Here is a 22744-nt window from a genome sequence, read left to right on the forward strand (position 1 = left end):
CATGCAAGTTCTATGATTCACCCATGCTTAGCAGCAGCCACCGAGCAAAGGCCAGGGTGTTGTAGTGCGGTGGTCCCCAACCACTGGTCTGCGGCCCGGTGCCAGGCCGTGAAGGCCCTGGCACTGGGCCACGGCTCCCTGCCTCTGCTGGCTGAGCATGCGTGTTTGCGCCATGCGCGGCAGCAAACACGCACTCGCAGCACTCCCACGCATGTGCGGCCGGGTCACGCATGTGTGTCTGCGCTGTTGTGCATTTGCGCACAAGAAGAGAATGATGTAAACTGCTTTGGGTCCACATTGTGGGAAAAGGAGGAGTATAAATGAAGTAATTAAAAATGTAGCCAAAGATAAAAGGTAGGTCAGTTAGTGTGATAGGAAGGAAGAACGGAAAGATAATAGAAATGTGGGTTGTCAAGAGGAGGGAAAGGGGAAATATTGTCAGGAGGATAATAAAGGGAAAAGTGTGGTGCCTCTTGTGAGTCCTTGTGGGATGAAATTAATTCAAAAGAAATTTAATCTAAACATCCGGAAGCAGTTCCTGGCAGTTAGAGCGGTCTCTCAGTGCAGTGGTCCCCAACCTTTCCGAGGCTGGGTACCGGCAGGGCATCGGGCCGCGCCCACACATCGAGCCGCGCCCGCGGGCCATGCGCGCGCATCGGGCCGCGCCTGCGGGCCGCGCCCGCATGGGCCGCGCATGTGCGATGCGCGGCCCAGCCCTGATTCCCTCTCCCCGCCCCCCCGCAGTAAGAAGCTTCCCGGGCCGCAAGCTTGCGGCCTGGGTAGTTTTTTACCTCAGGGGGGGCGGGGAGAGGGAGCCGCGGCCTGGCGCCATGGCCTTCGCGGCCCGGCACCGGGCCGCGGCCCGCAGGTTGGGGACCACTGTCTCAGTTGAACAGGCTTCCTTGGGAGGTGGTGAGTTCTCCATCTTTGGAAATTTTTAAACAAATTCTGTGAAGGTTCAAGGGGGTGGCAGGTTAAAGTAGATTAGCAATAGGTTGTGAGTGTCCTGCATTGTGTGGAGGGTTGGACTAGATGGCCCAGGAGGCCCCTTCCAACTGTTATTCTATGATTCTATGAGAGCTTCTAACGAAGGAAAAGAGGAAGCAGCAGAACAGGAGAAACTAAGATGCCCCCTACATATCCTTTTAGGTCCCCCATTTGTTCATGTCTGTTTTTAAATAATTAATTACTGGGTTTGTTTTCCTGCATGCAGAATCTCCAAATTTTCCTTATTAGGCACTATTCCCCTGACAGCAGTGTGGGGGCTGCAATTAGCCTGCCTTCACAACTCTAATTAAAGATGTAACATGTTAATTTTCAAACAAATTATTAGAAGGAGAAAGGGGCAGAGGAACATTAGTAGGATCATGGAGCTCACAGTTCCAGAAAGATGTAGAATCAGAGCCACAACCTTGGCTACAGGCTGATATCTCATCATGCCTGATGATCACCCAACCCTGATTAGCATCTCTCTGGCCTCTTATAGACTCCGTTTCAGCAGGCTAGCTGGGCAATGGTTCTATCTTCCCACAGTCTGTGACTACAGGACATCTAAAAAACAACGGAGAGAACAAGCAATCTACTATCTTCAGACTGTGAGAAAAGGCCAGCCAATTATGAACATTTTCATTCGTTTGATTTACTAATCACCTCTATCCACTTATTTCTACTTTAACTGCATCAATTGATATTATGCTCCCTCCACCTAATAAATATTTCCCACACTTACATTCCAGAAGCAGATCCTATTGTGTGTGCGCTTTTGTGTGTTTAACTAATTTTAGTAGTCCCAAATGCATTTTTTAGCCCTGATCCGTTATTCACATTCACATCCCCTTAATTAGGTATCGGCAACAGAATCACATACAACCCATTCTGTGTTGTTATTAATTTCCTCCACCCTTGACCCTAATTATGTTAGTACTAATTTGAATCATTATTAACCAGCTTTTTATTTTTATATTGATATTGTGATTGTTTAGATTATTCATATTATACTTTTCTCCCAATCATGACCTGGGGTGGCTTACATAATGAAAATTATATTACACTTAAAACTAGAACAAAAATTGATTGCCAAATACAATAAAACAGCCAAATACAAATAGCTGGCCTCCAATCAAAGGTTATTAAGAACATATCAGAGCAACTCTGCTTTACAAATCAAAGTAAGGCCAGTGGCATCTTTTTAAGCACATGAAAGCTTATACCCAAAGTAAACTTTGTTAGTCTTAAAGGTACCAGTGGACTCCAAGTTTGGTCTACTACTTCAGATCAACATGGCTACCCATCTGAATCTGCTTCATGAAGTTGCTGAAACTTCTGCAAAGCAGGGACCTTCCTCAATTTTTTGAATAAATCATTTCATGGAACAGGAGAGACCACCAAAAATGCTTGAGACAGAGCAAAAGCAATCCTTACACTTCTATATTAAAGATAATCTGGGCCTGATGACTGCAACTTCTGCAGAGGCTTATATCAGCCTTTCTTAATATTTTTACCATTGAGAAACCCCTGAAATATTATTCAGGCTTTGAGAAACCCCAGAAGTGGTGCGATTGTGAAGAATATGGTTCAGAAGCATAGCTGTGTACCCCCCGACACACACACCAGGGTCCTTCCCCTTCCCATCCCTTCCAAGCCCATCACTGGCCATTGTGGAAGGGGAAGGCAGGTCAACATGACCATATATGATCATATCACCCAATAAATGTTTAACAAATTTTAAAAATATATAAAATGTAATTAACCCATGCAGGAAACCCTTCCAGGGCCAACAAGAAAATCCAGGGCTTCACAAAGCCCTGGTTGAGAAACCCTGGCTTATATGGGTGGAGCAACTCCAGTAAACAGGAGAGCACCAGACCAGAAGGACTTTAAAGGTTAATGCCAAGTCTTTAAACTAAAACTGGACATAATGTTGGCATAATAATACTGGGAATTATATTGTGATGATGCTTTTAGGAATTTGACTATATCATTTTACTATGTTTTATTGTGAACCGCCCTGAGCCAGCTTGCTGGGAGCAGCAGTATATAAATCCAGTCAGTCAATCAATAATGTGCACAAATATTTAATACCCATTAATAGTTCAGCTACCACGTTCTGTACCAAAAACCTCTACTGTCTTCATTGGCAGCCCCAAGCAGCATATATTAAAGCAGACAAATCTTTATGTGCCTGTAACATGGATTAAAATGGTCATATCAATTTAGCCTCAGAAAGGGAACAATTTCCATGCTGATTAAAGGCAAAAAGGAAAACTTTGTCTGTTTTCCCAGAAAAAGAGATTCAACAAGATTCCAAAGCTCATTAGAGAAGGCAGCATAACTCCTTTCAGAACCTTAGCCTTCCCAAACAGCATCACCTCTTGTCTTGGCAGGGCTAAACTTCAGTGTGTTCTAAGTCATTTAACCACAGCTTCAAGAGACTCTGCTTCTGGAGACTTATTTAATGTGATGTATAGCTGGGTACCGTCAGCAGTTGATGACAACCACCACAAACCCGTGTAAGACCTCAGTCAGTATCTTTCTTCATTTTTATAGTCCCCACTGGGGAACCAGAAACAGTTTATGATAGTCTCCTGTTTATTTTATTCTCACAGCAGGGGTCAGGAACATATGGAGAGTGTATGGCTGGCCTAAGTTCACCCAGTAAGCTTCTATGGCAGGGTAAAGATTCTAACCTGGATCTCCCAGATCCTAGTTCAATCCTCTAACTACTACACTGGCCCCCAGAGTAGAAAGTATAGTGGCTTTTTATGTAAAAGTTCAATGACACGAACAACAGACTCTTGTGGCACTATACATGACAGTTCTCACACCATAGACTCCGGAATAGAAATAATCACTTTCTGTGTATGGTTGAATAGTAAGGAAACTATGAATATCAACATCATATTTCATGTATCTCAATATCCACTGTAAAAAAACTGAAAAATAAGAAAGGAGTGTTATAGTGTATTTGAGGGCAAAGATCATCCCCAGAACAACCAAGGCAATCTCCATGCCTTACCCAGGTTTGAAACCAGATTGAAAAGGGTCAAGGGCAAATGCGTCATCCAACAAATTCTAGCTAAACAGGAAAGGAATCCAGATTTTTTAGTTTCCGGCAATTTAGGCTAGCATGATGCAGGTTGACAAGGAGGAAGTGATGAGCACATGATTTTATGACCCATCATATTTAAGGGACAACTGTAAGACTGCAGACAAAGGGCTTGACCTTACTAGGTAATGGTTGTTATGTCTATAGGACCTTCTAAGACAGTGGTTCTCAACCTTGAGGTCCCGGATTCCATTTGGGGTTGTCTGGTCCCATCCACGGGTTTCTAGGTTGGTGGCTGCCATTGTGGTGGCAGGCGGCGGTGAACAGAGGCACAGGCGGGTGGTGGTGGTGGCCAGAGGTGGGCAGAGGCGGTGGAGCCATAGCACTGAAGCCTCCACACCTCTTCCCTATTTTTGTGCACCTGCGCGCGTATTCAGTGCAGCTGCCAGGCTGTCTGCATGGGCAGCAAGTGTGAGCGCAGGAGCAGCGCCTGGGATGCATGGCGTGCTGTCATGGGGGCGTGCCTCCTTGGGCAGCTCTAGCTGCCATAGGATTCTGGGTGCCACCGTTGGCTCCTGGAGTGTGGATGCTGGGGCTGGGACTTTTGTGAGGGAGTGGCTGCAGCACGATGGCCATCTCCCGGTTATTGGCCCCTGGTCTGGGCAGGCATCCTAGTCAGGTAGGAGGCAGCCGGCGCACTCCACCCATGTGGCTGGGCAGGAGTGCTAGCGGCCACTGGACGTAGGGCGCCACCTCAAGGTGCGCATGCACAGGGCTGGGGCTGGCCTGTTCTCTCTGGAGGCAGTGGTGCAGGCGGCGCCTCATCTGTGCCACAGTCAGCTGCTGTGTCCCCACAACCGGCCATGGATTGTTGTGCACTTGCGCATGCGCTTGCATGTACACTTGCATGCACGTGCACACCACCTTGCATGTGCGTACACTGCACCTGCCGCCCCTGCAGTTGGGGTTGTGACGTGGACAAGGTTGAGAACCACTGTTCTAAGAGATTGGAGACATGGTCACTGCCGTTGCTTTCTCAAGCACTTCTACTCTAGGACCATGTAAAATTCATATTCAGAACAATAATGGAACATCTAGACCTTTCTGGGGACCAATGCACACATAATGTTTTGAATAGCTAATGTGGGTCTGCAGGTCTGTACACTCACTTCCCAATCTCTCCTTACTAGAGCATTGTAAAGCTTATAGAACTATGCTTATATTACTTATTAGTCCCTGCTTGATCCAGGATCTGATTAAAGTTGGTTTCAAACATGCAGTATTGTTTGCCATATCAGAAGAAGGACATTACAGGGGAGTCTTCAAACAGCTTACAGCAATGATCAAGCAGCATCCACAAGACCAAACTCTAAACATTATTTTGATCACAGTCCTCTCAAAAAGGATGCCATATTATGCATCTTCTTAATTTAAAAATAAACAATTCTAAAAATGGTTAAGGTCATTCTTTGTTTTGAAATCTCAACATGATATTAACCTAGAACTACTAATAGAACATTGAAATGAAAATTACTACATCATTGTAAAATGTATAGGAGCTGACTGCGTGCTGAATTCTACTGACTGAAAGTAGTAACATATGTTTGGTCATAATCATATTTTAAAGGAGCAAATTAATATCATTTGCATTCTATCTGATAAATCTATTGCAGAAATATGAAATCTATCCTGGGTAAATGCTTTAAAAAATCAGTGACATTAATGTATTGTACAAATGATAGACGTTCAGAAACTTGGTGGCCCATGAGATGCATATACATTAATTTGTGTCCCACTATAGACTGATAAAAATGGAAGCAGTTCATAACATTTACAGGTAAATGTGTAAAATTCACTATCTTAGGCAAGAGAGACACGTATATTGGAGAGACCCTTACAGGTAAATGTTAGATAGGAACATGAAGATTAGCAGTTCCCCTGACATGGCTGGTATAATTTGGGAAATATTCAACTTTTCAAAAAGATACATGAAATGCTACATTTGTTGACATGAATAGTCACATAATCTTTTACACAGGAGGCAGTGAGATCATCTGTTTCCACACTGTAATGCTATGCTGTTTTCAAGGAATATTGGCTTTTTTAAAGTAAAAATTATTTTTTGTTTAGATAGCATAATTTATCCCCTGCTAACACGGCTGTGTTTCTGCAAGACCCACTTTCCCCAGACTTAAGACTTCCAGCCATAAGAAGGATTTCTCCCTCTGCTGTAATGGACAACTGATACAAAAAGATTCTGCTTGTGGAAAGGATATGTTCTTATGGATCAGGGGAAACTGAGTCCACAGTGCATCTTTTACTCCACTGCCCCTTCTTATCAAGCGGTTCATTCTAGGATTATTTAATCAATTATTAACTATTTCCCAGGTCATCCAGATTTGGAATATGTCAGACTGTTACTCACTGACGAATTCTCACAGCATACAGTATTAACTGCGAGATTTTGTGCTGTGGCTTGTAAAATATATCAGCAATGGGAGAACTAACATTTTTTTCCTTAATATGTTTTGTTGTTTTAACTTATAATTTAATATTTTTATAATGGTTGATTATCCAAGCAAGCATTTAGCATTATACTTCTTTTACTATAAGATCCACCAACAAGCTACTCGCATTTCCAGCAAATCGTTTCACTATGTTGATATGACTGTTATTAAACTATTAAAGATTAGGGTTAGTGCTATGGTAGTAATATGGCAGAAAAATCACTCTTGCTGAAGTCATAGAAATAATCAAGCTGTATATAGCCTCCATTTGCTGCTCCCATTATTATAATTGATAAATATTTAAAAGATTTTACCTCGTCTCCGACCATAGCTCCTGGCTGCATGTAAATACAGAAAAATATAGTGGATATTGGCACAACAGTAATTGGTATGTTTACAGAATATACTGGCATATTTATAGAATTTATAGGCAATTCAAACAGTCCGAGAACAACAGTTAATACAAAAAGGGCGTAATGGGGATCAAGAGGCAAGTAGGACTTCCAACTCTGGATTGAGAAATTCCTGGACATTTGGTAGTAAAACTTAAGGAAGAACCTCAGTAGGTAGAATGCCATGCAGTCAAAGCAATCTTTTCCCCCCCCAGAGGAATCAAACTCTGTAGCTTGAGGATCAGCTGCAATTCTGGGATAACCTGGAAACTGGCAGCCCCAGGTGATAACAAGCTATCTGTATAAAACGTCTACCATAAATAATTATTATAAGGAAAGCAGTGTAGTTCCTCTAGGAATTTTAAGATAACAAATTTAACATATATGTTAAATATCCACTAATATCAACAGATTTAATATATTATCAAGATTTGCTAATGTGGTTGGATTTTATTCCTGTTTGTCCTAAGATCAGCACAGTCCAGCTATTATATTAAACCCACTTCACTGTAATCACTTCAAATATCTCATCCTTTTGATCTAATCAAGTTACATGGCGTAATGCACCTTGACTCTCTGTGACAATGATGGATTATAAACAAAGAACAAGAAACAAAAAGTCAATACAGCTTTAAAAATAAAGAGGAGGAAACTGCAAGAATCTGAGTGAGAGGGGAGATCTCATTCCCATCCTACATTCTTCCCACCTTCCTACTCTGCCTCCAGTTACCTACATTCATTTCCTCCATTTAATCTCTCTCACACATCCTGTTTTGCCCTCCCCCCAATCACTCATCCACCTACCTACCCTTTCTTTCTTGCCATGTTGGGTTGCTTTGGCCACCCAAGAGTATTTTAAATATGTCTGGGTATGTGCTGATGTAACCATTGCTATGAGGGGGGCAGCATATCTTTTTAAGAAAAAAAGATTTTAGTTTCTATTTGTTTGTGGCAATCCTGAAGCTAGTTTTTGCAGAAACATATACCTTTTTTCCTGGGTGGTCCTGTTGTATGGATTTTTCAGTTGAGAAGGGGGGTATTAGTGTATTTCACACAAATTCCCCCAAGTGAGTAATAGCCATAAGACTTGCTGACATTAAATAAAAGTATAACATACAATCACATAACCCCCCCCCCAAACCCATAACCCCCCACTCTATCCCTACCCACATTCTGCCAGATCCTCCAATTTCCCGGGGCATGATATTTCAGGTGAGAGACACCAAACCCCAGAGGAGGGGCAAGAACTTCCGCCAGCCTAACCTCAATCAAAAGCCTGGAGGAAGAGCTCCGTTTTACAGGCCCTGAGGAACTGAGTCAGTTCATTTCTTTAACGTGAGTTGAAGCAACAGATGCAAAGAAATATAACATTCATTAATATGTGAATTTTCTAATTAAATCTCACAGAGAATGCTATAAAATTATGTTGTTTTTTCTTTCAAAGATAAGAGTATATATAAATCTGAAGTTATAGGCCAGTGGCCGAATAAAATGCTTCCTGTAGGTTAGAAATTATATAACCATCAAAGTAAGTAACATAATGAAAATTATAGAAATCAAGTGTTAATAGGCTAGCATTTCAAACGATGTCCTTTGTGCCATCAAAAAGGAAACTACACTTTCCAGCACTGCTTGAAACAAGCATAAATTGTGCAGTGCTTTTATTGCAAAGGCAATATATTTGGCATGTAATCTTTATACAACATATTATACAATACAATATAATACTATTTATTTATGGCTCATTAGGCAAAAATCAAGCTACACACACATTATGCCTACTGAAACCAGTAGCTTAAATAGGTTTACTACAAACCCAAAATTATGAAATGCCTTTTTAGTAATCACAATAGCCATGCTTTTATTAAGTAAAACTGAACTGAAACATAATAACCAAATGCAACTTTTTTAGCCCTGCAAATGGATCACAGTGTGTAGGTTTAGATATCTAGAGAATAAGCATATCAAATGTATATTTCATACTGAATAACTGACAGCAGTATAAAATATTCTGTCAAAGTTGGTTTTCTCATACCTAAATAACTTCAGTAAAGAATATCGAGAATCTAATTTTCACAAACATTAAAATCCTCATGTAGCCAACCAAATAATAGTTTTTACAATAGGTTATTAAAATGAATAAAATTATTAAAAAGAACAGCACGAGAATTCTGATGTGAATGGAGCAGCCATGTTAAATAAAATAATCCCCGAGCTAGTTTTAGTGAGTATATTCAAAATATCCAATGTCAACACACTGCCATTTTCTCCTACTGCTACAGCTAGGGTTGCCAACTGCTAGGTGGGGCCTAGAGACCCCCTCAAATTACAACTGATCTCCAAACTAGAGAGATCAATTCTTCCTAGAGAAAATTCTGCTTTGGAGGATGGATGCTATGGCATTATACCTTGAGGAGATCCCTCTCCTTCCCCATTCATATCAATACATCTAATTCTCAACATGGCCCTATCTGCAGATACTTAAATTTGCAGACTGGGACTTGGACAGGGGGGGGGGGGAGATATATATTCTACAAACCAGGGGTGGGGGTAGGTGATTCAAGTTTGCAGAAAAATCTCAAAAATAAAAAAGGCTCTCTTTAGGAGAAATAGACCCCAAACAGAACAGCTGAATGCACAACACATATCTGAGGGACCCTCTTTCCCTTCATGACCCACACAGGGCCTTGCACTCAGCGGGTATGAATCTGCTGGTTCATGGGAAGTACACCTGGCCTCAAAATATAACTTCAAGTTACACTAGATATGAAAAACGCAACAACTGTTTATCACATATTTTTAATGCAAACTGATTAGTCTCATTGTTTCCCTACATGTCTTCTGGAGAAGAGTTAATTTCAAATTGGCAGGCAACCAATATAAACAATATGTCATGAAGAGCTTTACACTCCTTTTCCTCAATCCTTATAATTATTTATGGACTAGAACTTTTGCAACTTTAGGTAATTGTTCATCAAGGACAATGGCTGGGTTCTAATGAATCTCATGTGTATGTGCCAAGTACTTCCACTCGTCCTGAGAATGTGGCCAATGTTGTCTTTGAATAGCAGCCTTATTTACCTCATGGAATATCTTGAACCTTTATCATGACCAACAGCCTTTATCAGGAGAGACACAGTAGCAGTCCGATTCTGTTAGGTCTCACAATGTTCAGCACCACTAACCACAATATCTTGCCGATTTCACTGGTGGAGATATGGATCAAGGACACTATGTTCTGGCACGTCCAGTTTTTTTCTCTCAGATTGATACAAGAAGATGGTTCTGAGAAACAACTGCTAATTATCATGGCACTTATGATGTGGTACCCCAGAGGGTCCTATTGTCCACCATGGTGTGGTGATATCACTATACCAATTATACCCAACTATTTATCTCTATATGATGCAGTCAAAGTCTTGAACAAATGTATGAATGGGATAATTGGCTGGACAAGAACCAATACTTTGAAACTCAGTCCAAAGAATACATAGGTACTGTTAGCAACTGAAGGATGACACAGTCTAGACAAGTTCTAGACAAGTCCACGTTCCTCCAAAAAGTACAATTTGGACTGGCTGGTGTGCCCCCAAGAGTGCTCAAAGAACTTTCTGGAGAGCTTGCAGAACCTTTGTCTATCATCTTTAGGACCTCTTAGAGGAATGAAAAGGTACCAGAATACTGAAGGAGAATGAATCTTATCCCAATCTTCAAAAAAAAAAGGAGGAGAGATGAGTTGGGAAACTACTGGCTAGTGAATCTGACCTCAATGGAGCAGATTTTAAAGGAGGCAATGTGCAATTATCTGAAGGGCAATTTGTTGATTCAGGAAAGTCAGCACAGATCTGTCTCCAACAGGTTTCCTTATTTGACCAAGTGACAGGTTTATTAGATTGTGGAAATTCAGTGGATGTTGTTTACCTGGATTTCAGTAAGGCTTTTGACAAGCCTTTCTGATGGGTAAACTGGAGGACTGTAGACTAGATTTTCAGATGGTTAAGTGGATAGGGAACTAGCTTGAAAACCACACCCAAAGAGTGGTTGTCAATGGTATTTCATCAGATTGGAGGGAGCTGAACAGTGGGGTGCCACAGCGCTCAGTGCTGGGTCTAGTACTTTTCAACATTTTTTCAATGATCTCGATGAGGGGGTAGGAGAACTCCTCATTAAATTTACAGATGACACCAAGTTGGGGGGAGTCACAAACACCCCAGAAGATAGAGATAGAGTTCAATGAGATCTAAGCAAACTGGAAAAGTGGGCAAATGAAAACAAGATGCAATTCAATAAGGAGAAGTGCAGAGTTCTACATCTGGGCCACAAAAATGAGAAACATGCATACTGGATGGAACATACACTTCTGGTAGCAGTGTGTGTGAATATGATCTTGAGATACCTGTGGACTGTAAGCTAAATATGTGCAGACTTTGATGCAGCAGTAAAGAAGGCTAATACAGTCTTGGGCTGTATTAACAAAGGCATCTCATCAAAATCACAAGATGTCATAGTCTTGCTATATACAACATTGGTAAGGCCCCCACCTGTGTGCAGTTCTAGAGGCCTCACTTTAAATAGGATGTGGACAAAATTGAGAGGTTTCAGAGGAGAGTGATGAGAATGGTCTGGGGTCTGGTGGCCAAGTCCCATGAGGAAAGGCTGAGGGATCTGAGAATGTTCAGCCTGGAGAAGAGGAGACTGAGACTGTCTTTAAGTATGTGAAAGGTTGTCACTTAGAGGAGGGTAGGGAAAGGTTCCTGTTGGCAGCAGAGGATAGGACTCTAAGTAATAGGTTTAAACTACATGTAGAACAATATTGGCTAGATATCAGGGGGGGAAATGAGAGTAGTTCAGCAGTGGAATCAACTGCCTAAGGAGGTGGTGAACTCCCCCTCACTTTAGTCTTCAAGCAGGGGCTGGACAGATGCTTAACCTGGACGCTGACCTGGTTCATAGTTTTACTTAACCTGGTCGCTTTAGGCTGATCCTACATTGAACAGTGGGCTGGACTAGATGGCTTGTATGGTCCCTTCCAACTCTATGATTCTATTTTTGTAGTTTTGTAGTTCAAGTTTCCTATTGTAGTGCCTTTTGTGTACCTTCAGCTGGTGTGCCTGTCACAGCCTTCTTCAACAGACAAAGTTCGACCATATACTTTAGTCAGGACCTACTGCAATGTATTTTACATAGTGCTAGCCTTGAAAACTGTTAAGGTATATTCAGTTAGTGTAACACATGAGTGAAAGTTTCAGAGGGTAGCAGTGCTGGTCCACAGTAAAACAGCTGGATTCCAGTTCAGTAGCACCATCAAGACTAACAAGATGTTTAGGGTATAAGCTTTTGAGAGACCAAACTCCCTTCATCAGGCGTCTGACAGAAGCCTAGATTCTCAAAAGTTTACACCCCCAAATTTTGTTGGTTTCCTAGGTGTTACTGGACTCAAATCTATCTATACATAGAAAAGTTCCTAACTTGATCCCAGACAGGGGCATGAAGTGTGCCACTATTAAAATGGCTTCACTGGCTGTCAATTTGTTCCTGGGCATAATTCAAGGCTTTTACTTTTTAAGACCTACATTTAAGGACCACCTGTTCCTATAAATGACTGCCCATCTGTTAAGCCTATCTGACCATGTTGTTCTCTGAGATGTTACTGTCGATTTGGGCAGTTTTAGAGGCCAAGACTAATATCATGGCATCCGGCCCTTTCAATTCCTGGCAAATAGATGGGGAAGAAATTGAGGTAGTGACAGATTTTATTTTCCTGGGCTCCAAGATCACTGCAGATGGGCACTGCAGCAAAGAAATTAAAAGACGCTGGCTCCTGGAGAGGAAAGCTTTGGCAAATCTAGCCAGCATCCTAAAAAGCAGAGATATCACCATGCCAACTGAAGTGTATCTAGTCAAGGCTATGGTCTTCCCAGTTGCAATGTATGACTATGAAAGTTGGACCATAAGGAAGGCCAAGCATCAAAGAATTGAGGCTTTTGAACTCTGGTGCTGGAGAAGACTCTTGCGAGTCCCTTGGACTGCCAGGCGAACAAACCAGTCAGTCCTAAAGGAGATCAGCCCGGACTGCTCCTTAGAAGATGAAACTGAAATACTTTGGCCACCTCATGAGAAGGACTCCCTGGAGAAGAGCCTAATGCTGGGAGTGATTGAGGGCAAAAGAAGAAGGGGACCACAGAGAATGAGGTGGCTGGATGGAGTCACTGAAGCAGTTGGTGTGAGTTTAAATGGACTCCGGGGAATGGTAGAAGACAGGAAGGCCTGAAGGATCATTGTCCATGGGGTCGCAATGGGTCGGACACGACTTCGCACCTAACAGAGGCTAAGAACAGCTGAAGAAGATGTATTCCTAGGACTTGGCCTCCACATATTTACATGGGCAGAGTCTTTTGGCTCTGGGAACTTTCTTAAAGCGGCCCTGCAGAACTATGGAGCGTAAAGCTGAGCACCCCACTGGTGCAAATACCCTCCAATAATATTAAACTTACCTATTTATTATTTAAAGTTTTCGCTTAGTTTTTTTTTTTTTTTGTAAGCTGTCTCAGCACTTTCTTAAACTGATATTGTTCAGATGAGGGGAGATCAAAAACCTCAGGTTCACGAAGTATACAACTGAATAACAGTATAATCCTAAACAGATTTGTAACCCTCCCCAAGCCTGTCTTCGGAGAGGAATGGTCTAAAAATTCAATAAATAAAATTAATAAGAGTTACACTGTTCTAAATCCTTTGAAGTTAATGGGGTTAGAGTATAACTCTGTTTAGGGTTGCACTATAAACCATCTATTAAGATTTAAGGAGCAACCATCACCCTGTTTTCCATTTCCAGCCTTTTTTATTGAGTTTAAAGACTATACAGAAGAATGGCTAAAACAGTGATTTTATTTTATTCAGTTTTGAACAACAGGATGCTTGGTATGTTTACTGTAAGCTCTGAAATGAAGGATATTTTTCTAATTGTCAGGATTTCAAATGCTGGAGACCATTAATTTTCTTCTCGGTTTAATTTCTTAGATAATGCTCCTCTGGATAAACCTGTAATGCTGTAATTTGTAAAAGCCTTTTGATAAACAAATATATTTCTATCAACCATGAGACAATATGACTCTAACTATGCATCCAGAATAGCCTAACCTTGTCAGATCTTGGAAGCCTAAGAGGGTCAGCCCTGGTCAGTATTTGGATGGAAGATCACCAAGGAATTTAAGGATCATGACATGAATGTCTCTTGCCCTGAAAACCCCATGAAGTTGTCATAAGTCAGCTGTGACTTGATGGCAAATGCCACCGACACATGCACCTACAGAACACATCCCTGTTGCTCAAGCATACACTGCAGTACTTCTTTGATGAAAGGAGAAATACTTGCAAATTGCTACCTGGCATGTACTGAATATTAATTTATTCTGCAATACCTGTCCTGGCTTCTGACAAGGTACAATAAGCAAATTAGAATAATTTCCTAAGAAAATTTTTTTAACAGAGATTTAATTTGCAGTAGCTCTAATCCTTCCTAGAAGATAAAGTTCAGAAGGTGGCCTTTGGTCTATAAGGTTCTATTTTTAACATCTACATGAGCCTCTAGGGAAGGGCAGGGTATAAATGTAAAATAATAAATATATTAAAAAATAAAACACATTAGGATATCTGAGCTGCAGGAGTTGGCTGATGGCAATTGGGCACAAAGGGCTCACTAAATGTTTGTCTGAGATTTATCTATCATGTGCATTCATTGTGAAAACACTCTCTAAAGATGCCTTATCTGTATGCTCAGGGTTGTCACTCTTCTGATGGTGCCTAGATATCTTCTGGAATTACAGGTGATTACCAGGCCACAGAGATCAGGTGCCCTGCAGAAAATAGCTGTTATTTATGCCATGGTATCCCTTCCCTCCCCAGGCTACACCCCCAGGCTGTCCCCAGGCTACACCCCTACAATCTACTGAAATTTCCCAACTCAGATCTGGCTACCTTAAAATAAAACAAAAAACTTATTATGAGACTGTTTGCTACCTTGGGTCCTCTCAGGAGCCTTCCCTGACTGAGCCCTTCCTTTCAAACTGTCTACTAGACAAGGGGCCCACTCCAGATTTGTGGAATGTCCCTACCACGGAAGGAAGGAGGGTACCTGCCATTCAAAATGCCATCCTTCTTTTTAAGTGGCCAGTTTGTGCTATTATTTTAATGGTCTGTTAAACTGCTTTGAAACACCATGTTTGGTCAGAAAGACAGCATATATAAATATATTGGGGCAATTTGATAATAATGTTGCGTGCCTGGGGAACAGCAGTGGATTAAATGTTACTTTTATTTATCCAAAACATCTATAACCCACCTTTTTTCTTTTGATTCAAAGCACCAGTTAAAAATTGCTAAAGTACAGCCAGGCTTCAGAGAATCCCTTTAAGTGTCTGCACAGATGCCCTCTCGTTGGCACAACTCTTCTTTGAAACCTCTCTGCCATAAAGTTTCCCAGACAACTCTTTGTGTTGTGATTAGATTAATGTACACCAGGTTCAAGAACCACACGTGTAAAATAACATGGTACATAAAAAATGAACATTTTAGTTTTCAGAAGGGATTCCGCAGCTGTTACGATTATCCTACATTTCATTAAAAAGACAAAAAATGCTTTTCAAATAGTAAATTTTTACATTAAAAATAATAGTATATGTTAAAATGCACTGGTTCAGATGAGTTAAGGGGTAAATGTGGTGAATTTGTTAAAGAATTTAAACAAGAAAACTGGTTAATTTGTAGCCCTATTTTGACATTAACTAGGCAGATGCCAAACTCCCTCAATGTAAGTTTTAAAATTATATGCCAAGCCATTTTGCAATTGAAATGCTACACGTTTAAAGAACATAAGGAAGTTACAAGGTAGTGAGAATTAAAACTGAGGTGATTTAACTGACATCTATTTAATACTAAAGAATATAAGAAACAGATGGTATTTCTTGGACCCAAACTGTATTTTAAACATTCAGGATACAGAAATTTCTCATTTATTGCCATAAAGAAGCATGCTACTTATCTCAGTACCTATCAGCAAAAAAATCATTTTGCAACAAGAACTTGGACAAGAAAAGTTTGGGGAGCAATAGGGAATATGAGTGTTAAGAAAATAATTTATTTTGTCTTTATTCATGACATAATGGCTGACTCAGTAAATCAAAAGCCAAACTGTCTAAGGGAAACTGTTGCACTCATCGAAGTTATGGATTGTCCTAAGCCATACAACAGCAACTCTTTAAAGGAGTTGCCAACCTCCAAGTGGCATCTGGAGATCTCCTGCTAATTACAATTGATCTCCAGACAACCAAGATCAGTTCCTCCGGAGAAAATGGCTGGCTCTATGGTATTATACCCCACTGATGTCCCGTCTCTCCTCAACCCCGAACTTCCCCAGGCCCACTCCCAAAATCTCCAGATATTTCCCAACCTGGAGCTGGCTACTTCTATTGTTCCATTGCCAAACACATTTACTGAACTTTAATTAAAACTATCAGGTCATTTCCCACAATGTACATGGACATTAATAGAATGTAAAATACTGATGCCAAAGGAGGAATATAAAACATTTTAGCAATTTCCATTTTGTTAGTAGTTCAGCATCCCTTCAATTATAGTGGCTGAACTCAGCAATATCTAAATGATTAAACCACTATGGAAAAGATTAAAGTTTGTTTGAAACAAAGTAAAAGTTTCAGCAGAACCACTGGTACTTTCTTCATATATATATTAATGACCTGTTTATGAGTTTGTTCCTGCTGTAGTTCTGAAAGATGGCATACTCAGTCAATCCCACTTTAAGCCATACGAATATTCAGCAGCTAAACCTTCCATGGCTAAAGCAACACAGACAGTCCAAGAAAGCCACCAACCAAGTTTTTCCATGGATCAAAAGCAGAACTGGCACAGGGCTATTGCTTGGATTTCCTACATGAAAATGTAAAAATAGCTGCTCTGACAGACCCAACAAACACAATGAGGGAGAATTATATAGATTTAAACCTAGCACAGAGTTTAACATATGACTAGTTGGCTTCCTGCTTTGTGGAATTATTTACATTTCATATAATATGCACAAAAGTCATCAGCAAATTAATTGGCATGAATGCTGAAGTAGCTCTGTTAGCTATGCGAATTTTACCTCTCACATAATTTATTGGTTGCAGAATACACTTCACATATCTGTGCTCATAACAGACAGGAGTTTACACTTCTGAAACAAAATGATTTAGCAGCCATTTGTGATGCTATCATAAATTGTTCAAATCAGACCCACTTTTCAAGTCAGTTCTCAGGCTTGTAAATGCAATAAATATATTAAGACTAGAAATTAAGCCCTCTGTATAAAAAATACAGCGGGAGCTAGCAAGCAGTGGGTGGGTGCGGGAGGTCCTTCCCAGGCCCGTCCCCCGCTGGGAGGGAGGGAAGGAGGGAAGGAAGGAAGGCAGGCAGGCATAGAGAGAGAGACAGAGAGACAGAGAGACAGAGAGAAGTGGAGAAATGGGAAGAGTTTGGGGGAGAGAAGGGTGGGTGGCTGGGTGTTTGGGAAAGTGGCGGCGGAGCGCGAGGGCGAAGCAGCGGTGGAGCGCGGGGTTGAGTAGCAAGGGGTGGGGGGGAAGAGTTAGGGCGAGAGAAGGGTGGGTGGCTGGGTGTTTGTGGGCGGGGAAGCGGCCAAACAAACCAGACTGGTTTTCCCGGACACCGTCTGCGCACCTTAGCCAAGGGCTTGCCCAATGCAAGGGTCCATTCCGCGCCAGGGTGGGCGCTGCCAAAGGTGCTCAACCCGTCGCGTTCAAAGGAAGCCTCTGCCTGGAAGCTGCCGAGATGGAGACATTGCCCTGCCTGAAATGCGAGCAGAGGTTCGTTCTGCAGCTTGACCCACGCCTTTCCTCCACCCAAATGTCCCATGGTGGCACACGTAGGCGTGCAAGGTGAGCGGGACTTCCCATGCATTCCAGAGAGAAAAGGCCCCACTTTGGCTCCTTGCCTGGTGCCGCCTCCTCCTTCCCCGCCAGCAGCAGCAGGAGCAGCAGCATGGGGGCGAAGTGGCGGCGGCAAAGTGTGGGGTTGAGTAGTGAGGGGGGCAGGGGGAAAGAGTTAGGGGGAGAGAAGGGTGGGTGGCTGGGTGTTTGGGGGCGGGGAAGTGGCGGCGTAGCGCGGGCGTGGAACAGAGAAAGAGATAGACAGAAGGGATAGTGAGAGAGAGAAAGGAAGGAAGGGGAGAGTAAAGAGGACGGGGCAGGGGGGAAGGAGGGTTGGAGGAGGCAAAGGGTCCGCTGGGTGCCCTGAACCCTCCCCCCCAGGGCCGCATGGCAGGTTAGGCCGGGTGGGTGCCTACCTGCCTTATCGGCAGACAACTGTAGAATGGCAGCTGTCGGCCAAAGGTGCCCCAGGTTGGGGGTTGGGCAGGTCGGGAGGCCCTTTGCGCTTCCTGACTTGTTAGTCCGAGGCAAGGGTCCAACGTTGCCCCCCCCATCCCGGACTGAGCCCTCCCCCACACCCCTTACTGCTTTATTTATACCGCTCCCACAAAGCGGTGTAAAGATGGGACAATTGAATAATAGCTGAGTTAAGTTCTTCATTTTTTTCTGAGTGGAAAAAACAACCCAATAGCCAGTGGCTATTGTTTTATTTTGTTTTGAGCCAATTACTTAAAAAGCAAGGGCTAAGGCAGGTTCTTTCCCCACTCACACAGGAGTGTGTTTGTTTTTTTAAAGATACACCTAAAGTGAACAGAGAGCATCTTTACTGGGTTCTGCCCATTGGACCCACCCAAAATAGCTGATGCTTGCCACCAAACCTGTTCATAATAAGCAATTGCAGCTCCAAGCTCACACCTAGATTTTTTTAAACAATTTTTTTCATGAGCTGGCAACCCTATACTCAGTAGTGACGACAGTCATTTTTAAATTTAAAGTACTTTCTTTCCATTCCTGTTAGTGAAACTTCAGCGTTCTCATCTACAGAAAGTTCTATGGACTTTTATAGAGGATGTCTTTATTCAATCAACTTGTAGCAAAGAAGATAGTATTAAAAGTTGTGTTAGCTTTAGCAGGGTTTTCAAAACAGCATTTTGATCTTACAGCCTTGAGTGGGTGTGGTAGCCTGCTATACAAGACACAGCATTACTATGTAATTGTGGGTGGGGTCACTTTCAAGTATTTTAAAAATACAGCAACACATGGCTCAGATCCAGTTTATATTTCCATGGGTGCAAGGAGTTCCACTCAAGCGGAGTGATTTTCCACCTATGCCCTACCACAGCAGCCCAAAATGTTCCCCAACTCTTGTTGAAAGACAATGGACAAAGGAACAGGATTTGGAGGACATTTCACGTTGCTCTGGATATAGGGAGGAAAAGCCATGCTTGATGGGATGAAACGTTAGTCAGGATCCAGGCCCACGTGTACTTGGGTGCTGGAGAGAAAGAAATATAAGCTAGACCTTTTCTGCTTAAGAATGAAAGAAATCTCAGAAAACAATGTAACAAATGCCATGGGAAAAGATGTAGTATACTTCAAGTTGGAAGAGGTTATAGTTCAGCTCATAAAATATTTCAGAAAGGCAAAGGCACAGGCAACATGTGCTATTTCACTCACATAACATAAAAACACAAACCAATTATTGGTGTGTGTGTGTGGGGGGATTTTCCCTTGCTCTCTCAGTGATCACTGGCTGAGAACCACATTTTCCCAGCACAACATACTGATCCAGAAAATGCTTCTATTGTGCTAATTGGGAATCAGTATATCTTCTTTCTATACGCATATAATTCAGATTAAGACCAAACTACTGCTTCTATGTAGTTTAATCAATCTGCCACTACTGTTTTGTATACAAATACACCTTTATTCCAAGATCCCATAAGTCTTCAGGATACTCCTACTCCCCAAAAGCTGACCCTGTCAAAGGCTGCTATAAGTTTCCTGCCATCCAAGGAAGAGAGTATGAGAACTAGGGTTGCCAATATCCAGATGGTGACCGGAGATCTCCCGTTACTACAACTCATCAACAAGTAAGAGAGATAAGTTCCCAGGGAGAAAATGGCTATTTGGGAAGGTAAACTCAATTGCAGTATACTCCATGGCATACTCTCCGCTCCCCAAACGCTGCCCTTCTCTGGCTACACCCCCAAAATCTCCAGGTATTTTTCTACCTAGAGCAGCAACCCTAGTCAGGGCCCATAATGACAGATCTCTGCAGTAAATCTGTATAGTTTCAATTAGTTCTGCAAAGTACAGTAAAAACTAAAACCACATAAAAAGGTAAAGGTAAAGGTATCCCCTGTGCAAGCACCGAGTCATGTCTGACCCTTGGGGTGACACCCTCTAGCATTTTCATGGCAGACTCAATACAGGGTGGTTTGCCAGTGCCTTCTCCAGTCATTACCGTTTAACCCCCAGCAAGCTGGGTACTCATTTTACCGACCTCGGAAGGATGGAAGGCTGAGTCAACCTTGAGCCGGCTGCTGGGATTGAACTCCCAGCCTCATGGGCAGAGCTTTCAGACTGCATGTCTGCTGCCTTACCACTCTGCGCCACAAGAGGCTCATATCCCTTAGAAAAGTCACACTTTAAAATTCTATTAATTTCCATGTTATTAACAATATTCATTCATTGTTAAATATCATACAATAAGTGAAACAACCAAAGACTCTGGCTTCTTAGTAGGGAAAATCAACAGACAATGAATTTAACACTGTTTACGGGGAAATGTTGTTTTGTCCAACAGTGGTCCCCAACCTTTTTATCACCGGGGACCACTCAACGCCAGGGACCACTCAACGCCTTTTACTGAGGCCCAGTGGGGGGGGGATAGTTTACTCCTCTCCTCTCAACCACTGCCCTAACGCTCTCTGATCACTATGGTAATGTTTAAACATCCCTTCAAAATAAGATACAGATACACCACAACAATGAAGTGTGTTGTAAAGGGCTGGGGGGGATGAAGTAAAGGGCCGATTGGGGGAGAAGGCATCCTTCGGGGCCCACCTCCAATTAGTCAAAGGACCACATGTGGTCCGCGGCCCACAGGTTGGGGATCGCTATTCTCCAATATACGATTTCTAAGCATCTCAACTACAATAACTTACCCATTTAATAGCTATAACAAAATACACATCTTAAATAGGATTCTAATTGATAGTAACAAGATAACAAATGTAGAGAGATTGATTAAATACAGAAAGACATGTTTTCTGTATTTAGCATTTATTACACACACACACAATGTAGAAATGTATTATTGAAATATGAACTTACTATTAAGAGCCATAATGTTATCTGTTCCTGGATGGTGAAAATTTATACCCATACGACCTAAAAAAAATAAAAAGAGAACATTTTATTGCTGTGTTTTAGGCCATTCTTCAACAACAGATTTTATAATTGAATGGAAATTACTAATAACAAAGAAATTAATGGGAACATTTACACTGCCATAAATTTTTACTTTTTCTCTATAAGAATATTTAGCATAATACTAGAAGACAACTCAAAACAGAAAAGCGTGAAACAATGTTGCAAGAGTTCTGCCCATCTCATCATACTTTTTAAAAGTTTAATATTACTCTCCAAGGTGGTACTTCAGATTAATATAGCTAACAGTTCTTCAATTGCTATAGACAAGAGATCCATAAAGTAAAACCGAGATCCCAAAAGGAAAGCACAGTGTTTCCTCATTCCTTACTAGCTCTGCAGTGATAAAGAAAGGTTTGTAGCAACCTCTTAAGAGGCTAGTGCTGGGAAACCACCTCTTCTCCCTGGCTTCTGCAAACTATTATGCCCTCTTCACATAACTTAATGTAACATAGCAACAAAAAGACAACATTCCACGGAGATCAGAAAGCCAATGGTAATTTTGGGATTAATCAGGTGGGTAGCCGTGTTAGTCTGTAGTAGTAGGATGAAGTTTGAGTCTAATGGCACTCTGAAGAAGAACAAAGTTTTATTCAAGATGTAAGGTTTTCGTGGAAGCACAGCTTTTCAGATTCAGTGATTCACTATAAATTCACTATATCTGAAGACGAGTGTTTGCACATGGAAGCTTATACCTTGAATAAACTTTGTTGGTCTTCAAGGTGCCCCTGGACTCAGACTTCGGTTTCCATTAGTCATTTACACATCTCAGATAACCACCTTAGGCTAATAAAAAAAAACTTAGGCTAATAAGACATATAATTAAGTTATACTGATACACAACTGGCACTGAGGCGGCTATTTATCTCACATTATGATGAAAAAATCTTTTAAGGCAAATCTTACTCCTCCACCACATGGAGCCTTCTGCCGGGCCCTGGGGCAGCCTCGCCGCGTCCTGGATGCAGCGAGACTGCCCTGGGCCCAGGAAAAGGCTGCGCCGCCCACCACCGCCTGGAGCTTTCTGCCGGCAGAAAGGCCACGCTGCCCGCAGCCGCCGCCTGGAGCCTTCTGCTGCGCCTGGGGCAGCCTCGCCTCACCACGCCGCTACCCCTGGGACCAGAAGAAGGCCGAGCCAACTGCCCCAACCATCCTCGGTCACCTCCGCTGCCGCTTCCCAGCCCCCACCCACCCATCGCTACTCTCCACTCCCCCCACGGCACCTTACCCCCCCTCTTCCTCTCACCCCTGCACCGTCCCCTTTCATGCCACCTACCTGACTCCCTTCCTGCCTTCCTTCCTCACAGCATTCCCTTTGTCCTTCCTTCCTTCCTTCCTTCCTTCCTTCCTTCCTTCCTTCCTTCCTTCCTTCCTTCCTTCCTTCCTTCCTTCCTTCCTTCCTTCCTTCCTTCCTGCCTGCCTGCC

The 22744-nt window shown here is 42.3% G+C and overlaps 1 protein-coding gene across 14 annotated transcripts in view; it reads right to left on the bottom strand.

Moving 5' to 3' along the window:
• CPEB3 (cytoplasmic polyadenylation element binding protein 3) overlaps positions 1–22744 on the bottom strand; it is a 92931-nt gene that overhangs the window by 29129 nt on the left and 41058 nt on the right. For 7 of the 14 annotated variants that reach the window (XM_077350240.1, XM_077350239.1, XM_077350242.1 and 4 more), the window contains exons 4-5: positions 21224–21280; positions 6867–6890 (exon numbers count right to left, since the gene is read on the bottom strand). In XM_077350240.1, the coding sequence (XP_077206355.1) occupies positions 6867–6890; positions 21224–21280 (81 nt within the window). The other 7 variants (XM_077350245.1, XM_077350237.1, XM_077350248.1 and 4 more) reach the window with 6 other exon arrangements.

The sequence above is a fragment of the Paroedura picta genome, chromosome 8 (genome assembly GCF_049243985.1).
Source record: "Paroedura picta isolate Pp20150507F chromosome 8, Ppicta_v3.0, whole genome shotgun sequence".
NCBI lineage: Eukaryota > Metazoa > Chordata > Lepidosauria > Squamata > Gekkonidae > Paroedura > Paroedura picta.